Consider the following 17,678-nt stretch of genomic DNA (forward strand, 5'->3'; position numbering starts at 1 on the left):
CACACACACACACAAACACACACACACACACCAACTCGCCCCGACACACATACGCACGCACACGCACGCACGCACACAGTTACCTCACATAACACACAGACAGTTCTCCCTGGTGCGCTCCAGCACAGCATCTGTCTGCCTGCTCTCTCTGCTCCCGTTGCTGCACGCGCGCACACGCGTGTATTTGTCTGTGTCTGTGTGTGTCTTGCCGTGCAGAGTAGCGAGGGCAGTCCTGCATACTAGTGAAGGACTGTGTGGTCGGCTGGTGTGCGAGTTTCTATACTTTAGCGTAGAATAATGAGGTGTGTGCATGTGTTTGTGCGTGCGTGCGTGTTGTGTGGCCGAATCGGCACCTATGTGGCGACACTCACATGGGGGAGAGGGGGACGAAGAAGAGAGACAGACAGACATGGGAACGAGTGACAAATATGGTAATAAGAAAGCAAAAACTGATACAATGGATACAGTAGGACTTTGATAAACAACGCCAGAGAGAGAGAGAGAGAGAGAGAGAGAGAGAGAGAGAGAGACAGTAGTCCGTCCCACGCTGTGTCCAGACCATGCCCAGTGAAACAGCAGCCAGACAGATGAGGATAGGAAACATTGAGGAGGAAGAGGGAGGGGAGGGGAGGGGAGGGGGAGGTTGCCAGGGTTTATTTTGGAAGAGATGGAAGGCACCACGCCTCCACTCCACGACCAGTACAAAAATAACAAAGACAAATGCAAACAATTGGGATGTAGTGGCTGGTGTGGGGGGGGGGGGGGGAGATGTGTGTATGGCGGCAGGCAGGCAGGCAGGCAGACAGGCGGCGCGAGAATGACGGTGTGCTGACGCCGGTGCGTTTGTTTGCATGCGTGTGTGTGTGTGTGTGTGTGTGTGTGCTATCACACCTGCATGTGTCACAGAGACGGGCGGACGGACGGGCGGACGGACGGACGGTGGTTTGAGGATACGGAATAACTGGCGGCGTGATCGCCTGACTAATTATGATTAGGGGGCGCAGATAAAGTGGGAGGGATTCATGTCCTCTTAACGCCCATCATCCTCCTCTCTGCCGCGGAAGATGAGCGAGTGTGTAAGATGAGCGAGTGTGTAAGATGAGCGAGTGTGTAAGATGAGCGAGTGTGTAAGATGAGCGAGTGTGTAAGATGAGCGAGTGTGTGCAGACTGTGAACTGTGAAGATGAGCGAGTGTGTGCAGACTGTGAACTGTGCAGTGAAGATGAGCGAGTGTGTGCAGACTGTGAACTGTGCAGTGAAGATGAGCGAGTGTGTGCAGACTGTGAACTGTGCAGTGAAGATGAGCGAGTGTGTGCAGACTGTGAAGATGAGCGAGTGTGTGCAGACTGTGAACTGTGCAGTGAAGATGAGCGAGTGTGTGCAGACTGTGAAGATGAGCGAGTGTGTGCAGACTGTGAACTGTGCAGTGAAGATGAGCGAGTGTGTGCAGACTGTGAACTGTGCAGTGTAATTAAGATGATGTTTACATTTCACAACTGGGGTGGGACTAACCTCACGGCGACGTGTGTGAATGAACAGGGTTTTAAACTGGAATATACCAACAGTTTACACTAAGTGTGAATGAACAGGCTTTTAAAGAGAGTCAAAGGGTGCAGATGCACTAATTGGCGTCGTTAAGGCGTGCATGGCAACAGTTTGTGTCGCGTGTGATGTCACACCAGAAGATATAAAAGATGATGCAGACAAGACAAGACAAGACAAGACAGACAGACAGACAGACAGACAGACAGACAGACAGACAGACAGACAGACAGACAGACAGACAGACAGACAGACAGACAGACAGACAGACAGACAGATGTTGTCTTGGACCGTTTCCAAGACAACAGCAGGAGGACCAAAGGGAGTGAATCATGCTGCTGTAGCAGTGAGGAACAAACTGTATTCCTTCTGGAGGCTACTGTGATGTAGTGAACAACATGGAACAGATGGATGTCCATGTGTTCAACACAGTGTCTTTATGCTGGAAGAAGTTACCTCCATTGAAACCTGGAAAAGGAGACGGTGACCTTGAGGTTCCATCCATGCGCTGTGGCCACACAGCTGTGTTGGTTGAAGATACAGTCCACATCTGGGGAGGCTATCCTTACGGCAATGTGCTTTATGCATTTGATGTCGATGCCCACAGATGGTTCAAACCCAGGGTTTCTGGGACTGTTCCAGAGGAGAGGTGCTACCACTCAGCTTGTGTGTTGGAGAAGGTCATGTTTATAAATGGAGGACTCACCAAGACTGGATACCCTAATGACATGTACAAGTTGGACACCAGCACAATGGTCTGGACTTTAATTAACACCAGAGGAACTGCTTCATGGTGTCACTCTGCTACCATCATCGGGACAAAGATGTTTGTATCTGGGGGCTGTGGGGACCAGGGGGTCTACAACAGAATCAGAGTTTTTGACACAGAGACCAATGATTGGCTGAACACAGCTTTTGCACAACTTCTACCAGAACAATGCTGTTCTGCATCATTCAATCATTCAGCATTTTTTTCCCTTCAATGGAGAGCTGTACATATTTGGTGGCTGGAACGGTAACAAGAACCTAAACGATGTGTGGAAATTCAGTCCAGAAACCTTCTCCTGGAAGAAGGTTGAGCCCAAGGGGAAAGGACCATGTCCAATGAACAGCATGTGCTGTTGCATTGTGGGAGATCATGTCATCCTCTTTGGAGGATGGAAAGGAGAGCTGTTCATCTTAGACTTGAGTCCTAGTCTTAAGATGTTATGTAAGCTAGAAGTTATTCAGTACGCTCTGGACCAATCAGAACTCCCACACGACATCAGGTGGGAACTGGCAGCCATGATCAAAACATCGTCAAAAAACTGTGTGAACTGAGTGGTGCGACTCCCCTCTCCCCCTGCCTCTCTCTCTCTCTCTCTCTCTCTCTCTCTCTCTCTCTCTCTCTCTCTGTAATTAGCAGGCAACAGTGCAACACTATCTCTCTCTCTCTGTTTCTGGCACAACAGCGCCACTTTTGCCCCTACTGGTACTCTAAACATTGGGACATAGTCCCATAGTCCCATAGGGACATTGCTGTTCCTTGGAGTGGTTGCACCACTCAAAAAGTATCAATACTGCAATATAGAAATACTCTCTTACAACTTAGGTAAAAGTCCGGAATTCAAAATGTACTTAACTTTACTTAGTAAAGGTACAAGAGTATGGGCATAAAAATGTACTTAAAGTACCAAAATTAAAAAGTATTCATGTATCATTTAAAGTTTTCAAATGTATAAAAAAAAAACCTTTTGAGAATAGCAGATCTACAAGCTCACAATGCGTCACATTGCGACGCATTGTGAGCTTGTAGATCGTCTATTTTCAAAAGGCCGTAATGTATATAGCGCTGAAGGGGGTAATTATGTTTTGTAATAATAATAATCCAAATCCAGAAAGTAACTAGTAACTAAGGTTTTCAATTAAATGTAGTGGAGTTATAGTACAATAGTTGCTTCCTAAATGTAGTGGAGTAAAAGTAAAAGTATTGGAAATCGGAAATACTCCAGTAAAGTACAAACACCTCAACATTGTACCCGAGTACAGTACTTAAGTAAATGTACTTAGTTACTTTCCACCACTGTCTGACAGTAACAGCGGCGAGCAGGAAAAAAACACAGGATGGGTTTCCAGGCAAAGAGTAGAGCGAGATAAGAGTAGAATAGAACCAATAGAATCACAATAACATGTGTGTACTGATTAAAACAGTTTGACGGCCGAGAATTGTTTACTCCAGTGTTCCGATGCTGCGTAATACGACATCCCCGCTATTTGTTTTATGTGTCTAAATCGCATCGCATTAATAATAATAAAAAAAGTCTGCCTCTGCCGCGCAGCAGAGGGAGTTAGCTTTGTGTGCTGATCTCAAAACCGGAAATCGAAACTTATGCTGGGCTGCTAGGGCTTCTGGGAAATTGAGTCCAATGCAAGTGAACGGAAGACACGGCCTCATGGTATGTGGTTTTATGGAGCCGGATTGTGGTGTAGCAAGATGGCGGGTGGTGCGATCGTACAAAAACAAACGGAGGAACGGATTTGGACCGGATTTTCACGGATCAAACGCCCAAATACTTCAGCGTATGATCTAAAGGTAATAAAACAATCCAGGCAGCGTAGGATATTTGATTATAATGCGGGAAACGCGGATTACGCAGTAGAACTGTTAATGCATAGGTTTGGATTTATGCAGAATTAGGTGTAGGTTAGGGGATTTCACAGAACGATAAGATACAATGAGAATAAGATAAACTGTACTGATCGCTGGAGGGAAATCCAGGATAATGCAAATCTGTCGGGCAGAAAGAAACCTTTTATGTCCATATTTCAAGGTTTTATGCTTTTTGTGGCTTTCGCCTTAATTTTATATGTTTTTGAATGGAGGGACAGACAGTATAGGCTGACAGAAAAATGGGAGAGAGAGATGGGAGGGGAGTGACATGCAGTGAGGGCCGTCGGGATCGTGGAGTCGAGCCCGCGGCACACTGCCAGACTCGGGCTGCCGGCCAAGGTGCCTGGACCGCTGAGCCACGGCCCAGGCCCAAGGTTTTATGCTTTTAAACAGTTTTGGACATACAAGGTTTCCCAGCCCGACGTCGACGGAACGTTGCCAGACAACTTTACTTGCCGGAGCGTTAAACAGCCTCGTGGGAACTGTGAGGTAAAAATACAAAAGTATTGGCATTAAAATGTACTTAAAGTACCAAAAGTAGAAAGTACTCACTATGCAGAATGTCCCATTTTAAGTTTTCAAAAGTATAAACATATTTTGAAAATAGCAGATCTACAAGCTCACAATGCATCGCGAGTTGCGACACATTGTGAGCTTGTATATCAGCTATTTTCAAATGGCCCGAAATGTATATAGGGCTTTTTATAATAATAATCAAATCTACAAAGTAACTAGTAACTAAAGTTTTCAAATAATTGTAGTGGACTAATAGTACAATATTTGCCTCTGAAATGTAGTGGAGTAGAAGTAAAAGTACAGAAAATGTGATGCTCTCAAGTAAAGTACAATTGCCTCAAAATTGTACTTAAGTACAGTATTTTTCCACCACTGCCTCTTATCTCCATATTCTAACGGGTTGTGTTTTGTTTTTGTTTTTTGTAAATGAACGCCTTAATTGATCATACTAAGGGGTGACTCACACGGTCGCAACAGTTTGCTGTATGCTTGTTGTATACAAAGGGTGTGACACAGCTTGCCCCAATGCATTTCCAATGAGAGTCACATGGTTGTTTGCATGCGTGTGTGCGCGCGTGTGTGTGTGCTATCACACCTGCATGTGTCACAGAGACGGATGGACGGACGGACGGACGGACGGACGGACGGACGGGCGGGCGGACGGGCGGGCGGGCGGACGGACGGTGGTTTGAGGATACGGAATAACTGGCGGCGTGATCGCCTGACTAATTATGATTAGGGGGCGCAGATAAAGTGGGAGGGATTCATGTCCTCTTAACGCCCATCATCCTCCTCTCTGCCGCGGAAGATGAGCGAGTGTGAAGATGAGCGAGTGTGTGCAGACTGAGAACTGTGCAGTGAAGATGAGCGAGTGTGTGCAGACTGTGAACTGTGTAGAAGATGAGCGAGTGTGTGCAGACTGTGAAGATGAGCGAGTGTGTGCAGACTGTGAAGATGAGCGAGTGTGTGCAGACTGTGAAGATGAGCGAGTGTGTGCAGACTGTGAAGATGAGCGAGTGTGTGCAGACTGTGAAAATGAGCGAGTGTGTGCAGACTGTGAACTGTGCAGTGAAGATGAGCGAGTGTGTTCAGACTGTGAACTGTGCAGTGAAGATGAGCGAGTGTGTGCAGACTGTGAAGATGAGCGAGTGTGTGCAGACTGTGAACTGTGCAGTGAAGATGAGCGAGTGTGTGCAGACTGGGAACTGTGCAGTGAAGATGAGCGAGTGTGGAAGATGAGCGAGTGTGTGCAGACTGTGAACTGTGCAGTGAAGATGAGCGAGTGTGTGCAGACTGGGAACTGTGCAGTGTAATTAAAATGATGTTTACATTTCACAACTGGGGTGGGACTAACCTCACGGCGACGTGTGTGAATGAACAGGGTTTTAAACTGGAATATACCAACAGTTTACACTAAGTGTGAATGAACAGGCTTTTAAAGAGAGTCAAAGGGTGCAGGTGAAGAGCAGCTGCACTAATTGGCGTCGTTAAGGCGTGCATGGCAACAGTTTGTGTCGCGTGTGATTTCACACCAGAAGATATATAAGATGATGCAGACAAGACAAGACAAGACAAGACAAGACAAGACAGACAGACAGACAGACAGACAGACAGACAGACAGACAGACAGACAGACAGACAGACAGACAGACAGACAGACAGACAGACAGACAGACAGACAGACAGACAGACAGACAGACAGACAGACAGAGTGATGTTGTCTTGGACCGTTTCCAAAGCAGGAGGACCAAAGCGAATTAATCATGCTGCTGTAGCAGTGAGGAACAAACTGTATTCCTTTGGAGGCTACTGTGATGTAGTGACCTTCAACAACATGGAACAGATGGATGTCCATGTGTTCAACACAGTGTCTTTATGCTGGAAGAAGTTACCTCCATTGAAACCTGGAAAAGGAGACGTGACCTTGAGGTTCCATCCATGCGCTGTGGCCACACAGCTGTGTTGGTTGAAGATACAGTCCACATCTGGGGAGGCTATCCTTACGGCAATGTGCTTTATGCATTTGATGTCGATGCCCACAGATGGTTCAAACCCAGGGTTTCTGGGACTGTTCCAGAGAAGAGGTGCTACCACTCAGCTTGTGTGTTGGAGAAGGTCATGTTTATAAATGGAGGACTCACCAAGACTGGATACCCTAATGACATGTACAAGTTGGACACCAGCACAATGGTCTGGACTTTAATTAACACCAGAGGAACTGCTTCATGGTGTCACTCTGCTACCATCATCGGGACAAAGATGTTTGTATCTGGGGGCTGTGGGGACCAGGGGGTCTACAACAGAATCAGAGTTTTTGACACAGAGACCAATGATTGGCTGAACACAGCTTTTGCACAACTTCTACCAGAACAATGCTGTTCTGCATCATTCAATCATTCAGCATTTTTTCCCTTCAATGGAGAGCTGTACATATTTGGTGGCTGGAACGGTAACAAGAACCTAAACGATGTGTGGAAATTCAGTCCAGAAACCTTCTCCTGGAAGAAGGTCGAGCCCAAGGGGAAAGGACCATGTCCAATGAACAGCATGTGCTGTTGCATTGTGGGAGATCATGTCATCCTCTTTGGAGGATGGAAAGGAGAGCTGTTCATCTTAGACTTGAGTCCTAGTCTTAAGATGTTATGTAAGCTAGAAGTTATTCAGTACGCTCTGGACCAATCAGAACTCCCACACGACATCAGGTGGGAACTGGCAGCCATGATCAAAACATCGTCAAAAAACTGTGTGAACTGAGTGGTGCGACTCCCCTCTCCCCTCTCCCCCTGCCTCTCTCTCTCTCTCTCTCTCTCTCTCTCTCTCTCTCTCTCTCTGTAATTAGCAGGCAACAGTGCAACACTATCTCTCTCTCTCTGTTTCTGGCACAACAGCGCCACTTTTGCCCCTACTCTAAACATTGGGACATAGTCCCATAGTCCCATAGGGACATTGCTGTTCCTTGGAGTGGTTGCACCACTCAAAAAGTATCAATACTGCAATATAGAAATACTCTTACAACTTAAGTAAACGTCCGGAATTCAAAATGTACTTAACTTTACTTAGTGTGAGCTTGTAGATCGGCTATTTTCAAAAGGCCGTAATGTATATAGCGCTGAAGGGGGTAATTATGTTTTGTAATAATAATAATCCAAATCCAGAAAGTAACTAGTAACTAAGGTTTTCAATTAAATGTAGTGGAGTTATAGTACAGTAGTTGCTTCCTAAATGTAGTGGAGTAAAAGTAAAAGTATTGGAAATCGGAAATACTCCAGTAAAGTACAAACACCTCAACATTGTACTCGAGTACAGTACTTAAGTAAATGTACTTAGTTACTTTCCACCACTGTCTGACAGTAACAGCGGCGAGCAGGAAAAAAACACAGGATGGGTTTCCAGGCAAAGAGTAGAGAGAGATAAGAGTAGAATAGAACCAATAGAATCACAATAACATGTGTGTACTGATTAAAACAGTTTGACGGCCGAGAATTGTTTACTCCAGTGTTCCGATGCTGCGTAATACGACATCCCCGCTATTTGTTTTATGTGTCTAAATCGCATCGCATTAATAATAATAAAAAAAAGTCCGCCTCTGCCGCGCAGCAGAGGGAGTTAGCTTTGTGTGCTGATCTCAAAACCGGAAATCGAAACTTATGCTGGGCTGCTAGGGCTTCTGGGAAATTGAGTCCAATGCAAGTGAACGGAAGACACGGCCTCATGGTATGTGGTTTTATGGAGCCGGCTTGTGGTGTAGCAAGATGGCGGGTGGTGCGATCGTACAAAAACAAACGGAGGAACGGATTTGGACCGGATTTTCACTAACGCCCAAATACTTCAGCGTATGATCTAAAGGTAATAAAACAATCCAGGCAGCGTAGGATATTTGATTATAATGCGGGAAACGCGGATTACGCAGTAGAACTGTTAATGCATAGGTTTGGATTTATGCAGAATTAGGTGTAGGTTAGGGGATTTCACAGAACGATAAGATACAATGAGAATAAGATAAACTGTACTGATCCCTGGAGGATAATGCAAATCTGTCGGGCAGAAAGAAACCTTTTATGTCCATATTTCAAGGTTTTATGCTTTTTGTGGCTTTCGCCTTTATTTTATTTTTATTTTTTTAATGGAGGGACAAACAGTAGGCTGACAGGAAAATGGGAGAGAGAGATGGGGGAGTGACATGCAGTAAAGGCCGTTGTGATCGTGGAGTCGAGCCCGCGGCACACTGCCAGGCTCGGGCTGCCGGCCAGGGTGCCTGGACCGCTGAGCCACGGCCCAGGCCAAAGGTTTTTTTATGCTTTTAAACAGTTTTGGACATACAAGGTTTCCCGGCCCGACGTCGACGGAACGTTGCCAGCCAACTTTACTTGCCGGAGCGTTAAACAGCCTCGTGGGAACTGTGAGGTAAAAATACAAAAGTATTGGCATTAAAATGTTCTTAAAGTACCAAAAGCAGAGTGAGTAAGTACTCACTATGCAGAATGTCCCATTTTAAGTTTTCAAAAGTATAAAAATATTTTGAAAATAGCAGATCTACAAGCTCACAATGCATCGCGAGTCGCGACACATTGTGAGCTTGTATATCAGCTATTTTCAAATGGCCCGAAATGTATATAGGGCTTTTTATAATAATAATCAAATCTACAAAGTAACTAGTAACTAAAGTTTTCAAATAATTGTAGTGGACTAATAGTACAACAGGATACGGAATAACTGGCGGCGTGATCGCCTGACTAATTATGATTAGGGGGCGCAGATAAAGTGGGAGGGATTCATGTCCTCTTAACGCCCATCATCCTCCTCTCTGCCGCGGAAGATGAGCGAGTGTGGAAGATGAGCGAGTGTGAAGATGAGCGAGTGTGGAAGATGAGCGAGTGTGGAAGATGAGCGAGTGTGGAAGATGAGCGAGTGTGGAAGATGAGCGAGTGTGAAGATGAGCGAGTGTGTAAGATGAGCGAGTGTGTAAGATGAGCGAGTGTGGAAGATGAGCGAGTGTGAAGATGAGCGAGTGTGAAGATGAGCGAGTGTGGAAGATGAGCGAGTGTGAAGATGAGCGAGTGTGAAGATGAGCGAGTGTGTAAGATGAGCGAGTGTGTGCAGACTGTGAACTGTGAAGATGAGCGAGTGTGTGCAGACTGTGAACTGTGAAGATGAGCGAGTGTGAAGATGAGCGAGTGTGGAAGATGAGCGAGTGTGTAAGATGAGCGAGTGTGTAAGATGAGCGAGTGTGTGCAGACTGTGAACTGTGAAGATGAGCGAGTGTGTGCAGACTGTGAACTGTGAAGATGAGCGAGTGTGTGCAGACTGTGAACTGTGCAGTGAAGATGAGCGAGTGAACTGTGCAGACTGTGAACTGTGCAGTGAAGATGAGCGAGTGTGTGGAGACTGTGAACTGTGCAGTGAAGATGAGCGAGTGTGTGCAGACTGTGAACTGTGCAGTGAAGATGAGCGAGTGTGTGCAGACTGTGAACTGTGCAGTGTAATTAAAATGATGTTTACATTTCACAACTGGGGTGGGACTAACCTCACGGCGACGTGTGTGAATGAACAGGGTTTTAAACTGGAATATACCAACAGTTTACACTAAGTGTGAATGAACAGGCTTTTAAAGAGAGTAAAAGGGTGCAGATGAAGAGCAGCTGCACTAATTGGCGTCGTTAAGGCGTGCATGGCAACAGTTTGTGTCGCGTGTGATGTCACACCAGAAGATATATAAGATGATGCAGACAAGACAAGACAAGACAAGACAAGACAAGACAGACAGACAGACAGACAGACAGACAGACAGACAGACAGACAGACAGACAGACAGACAGACAGACAGACAGACAGACAGACAGACAGACAGACAGACAGACAGACAGATGTTGTCTTGGACCGTTTCCAAGACAACAGCAGGAGGACCAAAGCGAGGGGATTATGCTGCTGTAGCAGTGAGGAACAAACTGTATTCCTTTGGAGGCTACTGTGATCCCTTCAACAACATGGAACAGATGGATGTCCATGTGTTCAACACAGTGTCTTTATGCTGGAAGAAGTTACCTCCATTGAAACCTGGAAAAGGAGACGGTGACCTTGAGGTTCCATCCATGCGCTGTGGCCACACAGCTGTGTTGGTTGAAGATACAGTCCACATCTGGGGAGGCTATCCTTACGGCAATGTGCTTTATGCATTTGATGTCGATGCCCACAGATGGTTCAAACCCAGGGTTTCTGGGACTGTTCCAGAGGAGAGGTGCTACCACTCAGCTTGTGTGTTGGAGAAGGTCATGTTTATAAATGGAGGACTCACCAAGACTGGATACACTAATGACATGTACAAGTTGGACACCAGCACAATGGTCTGGACTTTAATTAACACCAGAGGAACTCCAACTCCTGCTTCATGGTTTCACTCTGCTACCATCATCGGGACAAAGATGTTTGTATCTGGGGGCGTTGGGGACCAGGGGGTCTACAACAGAATCAGAGTTTTTGACACAGAGACCAATGATTGGCTGAACACAGCTTTTGCACAACTTCTACCAGAACAATGCTGTTATCATTCAGCATTTTTTCCCTTCAATGGAGAGCTGTACATATTTGGTGGCTGGAACGGTAACCAGAACCTAAACGATGTGTGGAAATTCAGTCCAGAAACCTTCTCCTGGAAGAAGGTTGAGCCCAAGGGGAAAGGACCACGTCCAATGAACCGCATGTGCTGTTGCATTGTGGGAGATCATGTCATCCTCTTTGGAGGATGGAAAGGAGAGCTGTTCATCTTAGACTTGAGTCCTAGTCTTAAGATGTTATGTAAGCTAGAAGTTATTCAGTACGCTCTGGACCAATCAGAACTCCCACACGACATCAGGTGGGAACTGGCAGCCATGATCAAAACATCGTCAAAAAACTGTGTGAACTGAGTGGTGCGACTCCCCTCTCCCCCTGCCTCTCTCTCTCTCTCTCGCTCAATCTCTCTCTCTCTCTCTGTAATTAGCAGGCAACAGTGCAACACTATCTCTCTCTCTCTGTTTCTGGCACAACAGCGCCACTTTTGCCCCTACTGGTACTCTAAACATTGGGACATAGTCCCATAGTCCCATAGGGACATTGCTGTTCCTTGGAGTGGTTGCACCACTCAAAAAGTATCAATACTGCAATATAGAAATACTCTCTTACAACTTAAGTAAACGTCCGGAATTCAAAATGTACTTAACTTTACTTAGTAAAGGTACAAGAGTATGGGCATAAAAATGTACTTAAAGTACCAAAATTAAAAATGCGTCGCATTGCGACGCATTGTGAGCTTGTAGATCGGCTATTTTCAAAAGGCCGTAATGTATATAGCGCTGAAGGGGGTAATTATGTTTTGTAATAATAATAATCCAAATCCAGAAAGTAACTAGTAACTAAGGTTTTCAATTAAATGTAGTGGAGTTATAGTACAATAGTTGCTTCCTAAATGTAGTGGAGTAAAAGTAAAAGTATTGGAAATCGGAAATACTCCAGTAAAGTACAAACACCTCAACATTGTACTCGAGTACAGTACTTAAGTAAATGTACTTAGTTACATTCCACCACTGTCTGACAGTAACAGCGGCGATCAGGAAAAAAAAACACAGGATGGGTTTCCAGGCAAAGAGTAGAGAGAGATAAGAGTAGAATAGAACCAATAGAATCACAATAAAAAGTGTGTACTGATTAAAACAGTTTGACGGCCGAGAATTGTTTACTCCAGTGTTCCGATGCTGCGTAATACGACATCCCCGCTATTTGTTTTATGTGTCTAAATCGCATCGCATTAATAATAATAAAAAAAAGTCCGCCTCTGCCGCGCAGCAGAGGGAGTTAGCTTTGTGTGCTGATCTCAAAACCGGAAATCGAAACTTATGCTGGGCTGCTAGGGCTTCTGGGAAATTGAGTCCAATGCAAGTGAACGGAAGACACGGCCTCATGGTATGTGGTTTTATGGAGCCGGCTTGTGGTGTAGCAAGATGGCGGGTGGTGCGATCGTACAAAAACAAACGGAGGAACGGATTTGGACCGGATTTTCACGGATCAAACGCCCAAATACTTCAGCGTATGATCTAAAGGTATAAAACAATCCAGGCAGCGTAGGATATTTGATTATAATGCGGGAAACGCGGATTACACAGTAGAACTGTTAATGCATAGGTTTGGATTGATGCAGAATTAGGTGTAGGTTAGGGGATTTCACAGAACGATAAGATAAGATGAGAATAAGATAAACTGTACTGATCCCTGGAGGATAATACAAATCTGTCCTTTTATGTCCATATTTCAAGGTTTTATGCTTTTTGTGGCTTTCGCCTTTATTTTATATATTTTTTTTTAATGGAGGGACAAACAGTAGGCTGACAGGAAAATGGGAGAGAGAGATGGGGGAGTGACATGCAGTAAAGGCCGTTGTGATCGTGGAGTCGAGCCCGCGGCACACTGCCAGGCTCGGGCTGCCGGCCAGGGTGCCTGGACCGCTGAGCCACGGCCCAGGCCCAAGGTTTTGTTATGCTTTTAAACAGTTTTGGACATACAAGGTTTCCCGGCCCGACGTCGACGGAACGTTGCCAGCCAACTTTACTTGCCGGAGCGTTAAACAGCCTCGTGGGAACTGTGAGGTAAAAATACAAAAGTATTGGCATTAAAATGTTCTTAAAGTACCAAAAGTAGAGTGAGTAAGTACTCACTATGCAGAATGTCCCATTTTAAGTTTTCAAAAGTATAAAAATAGCAGATCTACAAGCTCACAATGCATCGCGAGTCGCGACACATTGTGAGCTTGTATATCAGCTATTTTCAAATGGCCCGAAATGTATATAGGGCTTTTTATAATAATAATCAGATCTACAAAGTAACCAGTAAACTAATTTTCAAATAATTGTAGTGGACTAAGGCCTCACTCACACGGTCGCAACAGATTGCTGTATGCTTGTTGTATACAAAGGGTGTGACACAGCTTGCCCCAATGCATTTCCACATGGTTTGACACAACATTTGTGTTGTATGAGGGGGAGGGGCGCAGTTGAAACACAGCCGAAAGCCATACAACAGCTTGTAGTCCAAAATGTGGACTACAAACCATGTGACTTCCATTGGAAATGCATTGGGGCAAGCTGTGTCACACCCTTTGTATACAGCAAGCATACAGCAATCTGTTGTAAAGGTCTGAGTGAGGCCTAAAGCATCAAAAGTAGCAGATCTGTCGCGCGCGCGCTTCAAGCTCGCAGATTTGTTATACTTTCGCCATTTTTTTAAGTTGAATCCTGAAATGTAACAGTTTTGGACATACAGTAGGAGGTTTCCACCCGACCAGAGACAATATAAAAATCACACCCGTGTGAACTGAGTGGTGTAAGGTATTATATAGCCTGATCAGCTGTGGTCTGACGTAATGTCTGACGTAATGAAATCACACCTGTGTGAACTGAGTGACCATAGCAACCATGCTCATTTTTTTGGTACGAACAAACGTGGACACGTGGACACGTAAACTAACAAAGCCAGTTGTTGGAGTGGTTTACACCACTCAAACATCACACCTGTGTGAACTGAGTGGTGCAACTCCCCCCCTCTCTCTCTCTCTCCCTCTCTCTCTCTCTCTCTCTCTCTCTCTCTCTCTCTCTCTCTCTCTCTCTCTCTCATTAGCAGGCAACAGTGCAAGACTATCTCTCTCTCTCTCTGTTTCTGGCACAACAGCGCCACTTTTGCCCCTACTGGTACTCTAAACATCGGGACATAGTCACATAGTTCCATAGGGACATGCATTGATGTTCCTTGGAGTGGTTGCACCACTCAAAAAGTGGAGAGAGCAACAAATGACTCATACTTTCCTACTTTACTTTCACTGTGTGATGGAAGATGAAAGTGTGTGTGTGTGTGTGTGTGTGTGTGTGTGTGTGTGTGTGTGTGTGTGTGTGTGTGGCGGGTGGGGTGGAGGTGGATGGGGGGGTGTTGGGAGTGGTAGAAGAGGAGGTGACAGAAGTGGAGGAAGGGTAGCAGCAGGGGGGGGGGTTTGCGTGGGCTCAGTCGGTCGGAACTGGCGTCCCAGGTTTAGGCGGTATATATATAATATATATATGGTAAACATTGAGTCACTGTGACGCAAATAGAGGAACGTTTCACCTTTTTTTCCACCATCATATGCGTTATTATGGGACTGACCTTTATCTGACCGACCCCAGTACAGTACACAGTGGCGTGCACAGACATTTAGAGGGGCAGGTGCTCAAGTTAAGTTATGTTATGCTTTAGCTATTGAAAAATAGCAGATCTACAAGCTCATAGCGCGCCACCGAGTGGCGCGCTACAAGCTTGTAGGTTTTTTTTTTTTTTTTCCAAAAGGGCACATTGCCAAAAGGGCAGGGGGTGCTCTAGCACCCCCTAGTGTCTATCTGTGCACGCCACTGACAGTACATACATACTGTACATGAGTTGAATCACTCTCATCTGCGCAAGCAACATGAAGTAATGCATATACATTTGACACCACGACAACTACGTTATCAGATAGACTCTGCGTCAGATAGACTCTTCTGGTAATGCGTCATGTGTCAAATACTGTATATATATTACTCTATGTGTGTTATAATAAACTTCAGAACCTGTCGTGTGCTACTGCCTGCCTGCCCTAAGGACCAACTTAACACATTGAGAGCCCACGCAAAACTGCCTGTGGAGACACATGCTGGAACTTTTTACTTTGAAATGTTTTATAGTTTCTGAGTTATTTAATTTAAACGCCAAATGCATTCTCAATGGCGAAAACACAAACTTTGGCACCACGTGTTAAAAAAAAAAAAAAAAAAAGTGTTTTGATTTTTCTGATTTTTTTTAATAAAAAAATAATAATAAAAAAAAAAATATATATATATATATATATATTTTTTGGAAGACGTCCACAGACGTCTTGGGCTATGCACGTGCGGTAATACCCAGGACGTCCACAGACGTTTTGGGCACAAAATGTGTTAAGTTGCTCAACTAAATTCACTACCCAGTCTCACCCAAACACGGTGAAATAGCACGGATTGCAATTCCGTACATACACACCTGGAAAACCCCAAAATCCCGTACATAGGCCTATTACACTTTTTGTTTTATTTTCAATTATTTATTACACTGAAATCCTCCCCATAGACAATGACGGATGGGCGCCCGTCTCTCTCTACCTAACGTGAGCCACGGGAGACACCACCGAGTGGCCGAATTACCGTGTCGAGCATTGCGATGTTTGGTAGAGCCGAGTCAGCCCTGTCCGAGTTGTGACCCAATAGAGCGTCGCAGTCCCCTGTCATGACGACGCCAGGCCCAGGAAATGATTCCCAATGCATTTTTCCCATTGACATTTCAAAAAGTATTTATTTAAAGACGGTTACGCCGCGGACAAAGCCAACTCGAGTCGTGACAAATCATGACAAAAAACACAATATTTTGGACCAAACAAATAATTACAAAGAAGAAAAACAACAAAAAAAGCCGTTTTTCTTCTTCTTTCTAATTCTTTGTTTGTTGTCATGATTTGCCACGACAAGAGTTGGCTTTGTACGACGCTTAAAAGGTCTTTAAATAAATACATTTTGAAAAGTCTATGAGGAAAATGAACGGAGAATCATTTCCTGGGCCCTGGTAGGGGGCGGGACTGCGACGCTCTATAGCACAGAATCGTAAATAATGTCAAACCCCAACTCACCCAAACACGGTGAAATAGCACGGACTGGCAATTCTGTACATACAATACTAGTGAAAGCCGCCTTAGCCACGCCTCACTGTTGACTATGGGACATTACCATATCTGTCTACTTGCTCTGTGTCTCATACAACAACATTTCAAACGTTCTCATTGTGTAGGGGCTCTAGCCCCTCCTCCAATGCATGGCTTTTGAAGATTCCGTCATATGGCAGCCAAGTCTATGTATACATACACGTTACAGTGACACTTCCTCCGAACACGTGCCAGTCGTGTTTGGGTAGACGCTTGCGACAAAGCCCGGATGTACCACGTGGAGTTGAAGCTGTGAGGCGACAGCGCTATACCGACTGCACAGCCGCGCCCTTTATTTTCACTATTTCTATAAAGAGTATTTATTAATTTATAGAATTTATTTTATTCTTTAGAACTAGAATTTCTGAAAATCTTTAGATTATTTTTTTTATATTGTTTAATTTTGATATTTACTTACTACCAATGTTTTTTTTTTAAAGGGTCTCTGACCCAGAAATGGGCCCTGACCCATTGTTTGGGAAGCACTGCACTAGAGGAAGGAGAAAGAGGAGTGTGGGTCGGTCCTCCTACCTGTGGTTCTGTGCTGATCTTCCTCACCAGGGTGTTGTGAGAATGCTCCCCAGGATGCAGGGGACTTCCACCTGAGTGGAAACCATTCACTGGAGAGCCGGAGAGGGAGAGAGAGAGAGAGAGAGAGAGAGAGAGAGAGAGAGAGAGGAGAGAGAGAGAGGGAGAGAGAGAGAGAGAGAGAGAGAGAGAGAGTTTAACTTGTGGTATTGTGGTTTGTGGCCTGCCACTGTCACTACAAGCTCAATGTATTTGAAAGAGGGTTTGAAAAAATGCACGCCATGTGTGTGTGTGACTCAAATCAATGCTGGACTGAAGTTCCTCTTTGTTGCTCAAATTCAATGTGAAGAATGCGTTAACTCGGCCCTGTCAAGGGAGTCAAACACAAAGAGAATAAAGCTTGAAGAGACCCGTTTTTTTGAATGGATGCTGACTTGTGTGGCCAACATGACACGGCATTTTTTTACTTTGCCGGTTGCTTCTGGCACATGTATACACATACTGTAGGTTAGCCCTGAACACTATTTTTAAGTGTTTGAGTATGTACTGTACGTGCAGTGTTGAGTGTACTTAAAAGAGGAGAAAAACCCGAATGTGGTCCAGATGTCAACCTTACTATAATGTTAGGAGTGAAATAAATGGCCGCGGCTGCCGGAATCAAAGCACTTCGGGGGCAGGGAACCA

The 17,678-nt window shown here is 45.1% G+C and overlaps 1 protein-coding gene across 4 annotated transcripts in view; it reads right to left on the reverse strand.

The window, feature by feature from the left end:
- Window positions 1-17,678, reverse strand: part of gas7b (growth arrest-specific 7b) — a 100,577-nt gene that overhangs the window by 35,941 nt on the left and 46,958 nt on the right. For all 4 annotated transcript variants that reach the window (XM_079492811.1, XM_079492809.1, XM_079492810.1 and 1 more), the window contains one exon: window positions 16,998-17,086. In XM_079492811.1, the coding sequence (XP_079348937.1) occupies window positions 16,998-17,086 (89 nt within the window). The remainder of the gene's footprint in view (window positions 1-16,997; window positions 17,087-17,678) is intronic.

This window comes from Electrona antarctica, assembly GCF_951216825.1.
Source record: "Electrona antarctica genome assembly, chromosome: 22".
NCBI classification, from domain to species: Eukaryota; Metazoa; Chordata; class Actinopteri; order Myctophiformes; family Myctophidae; genus Electrona; species Electrona antarctica.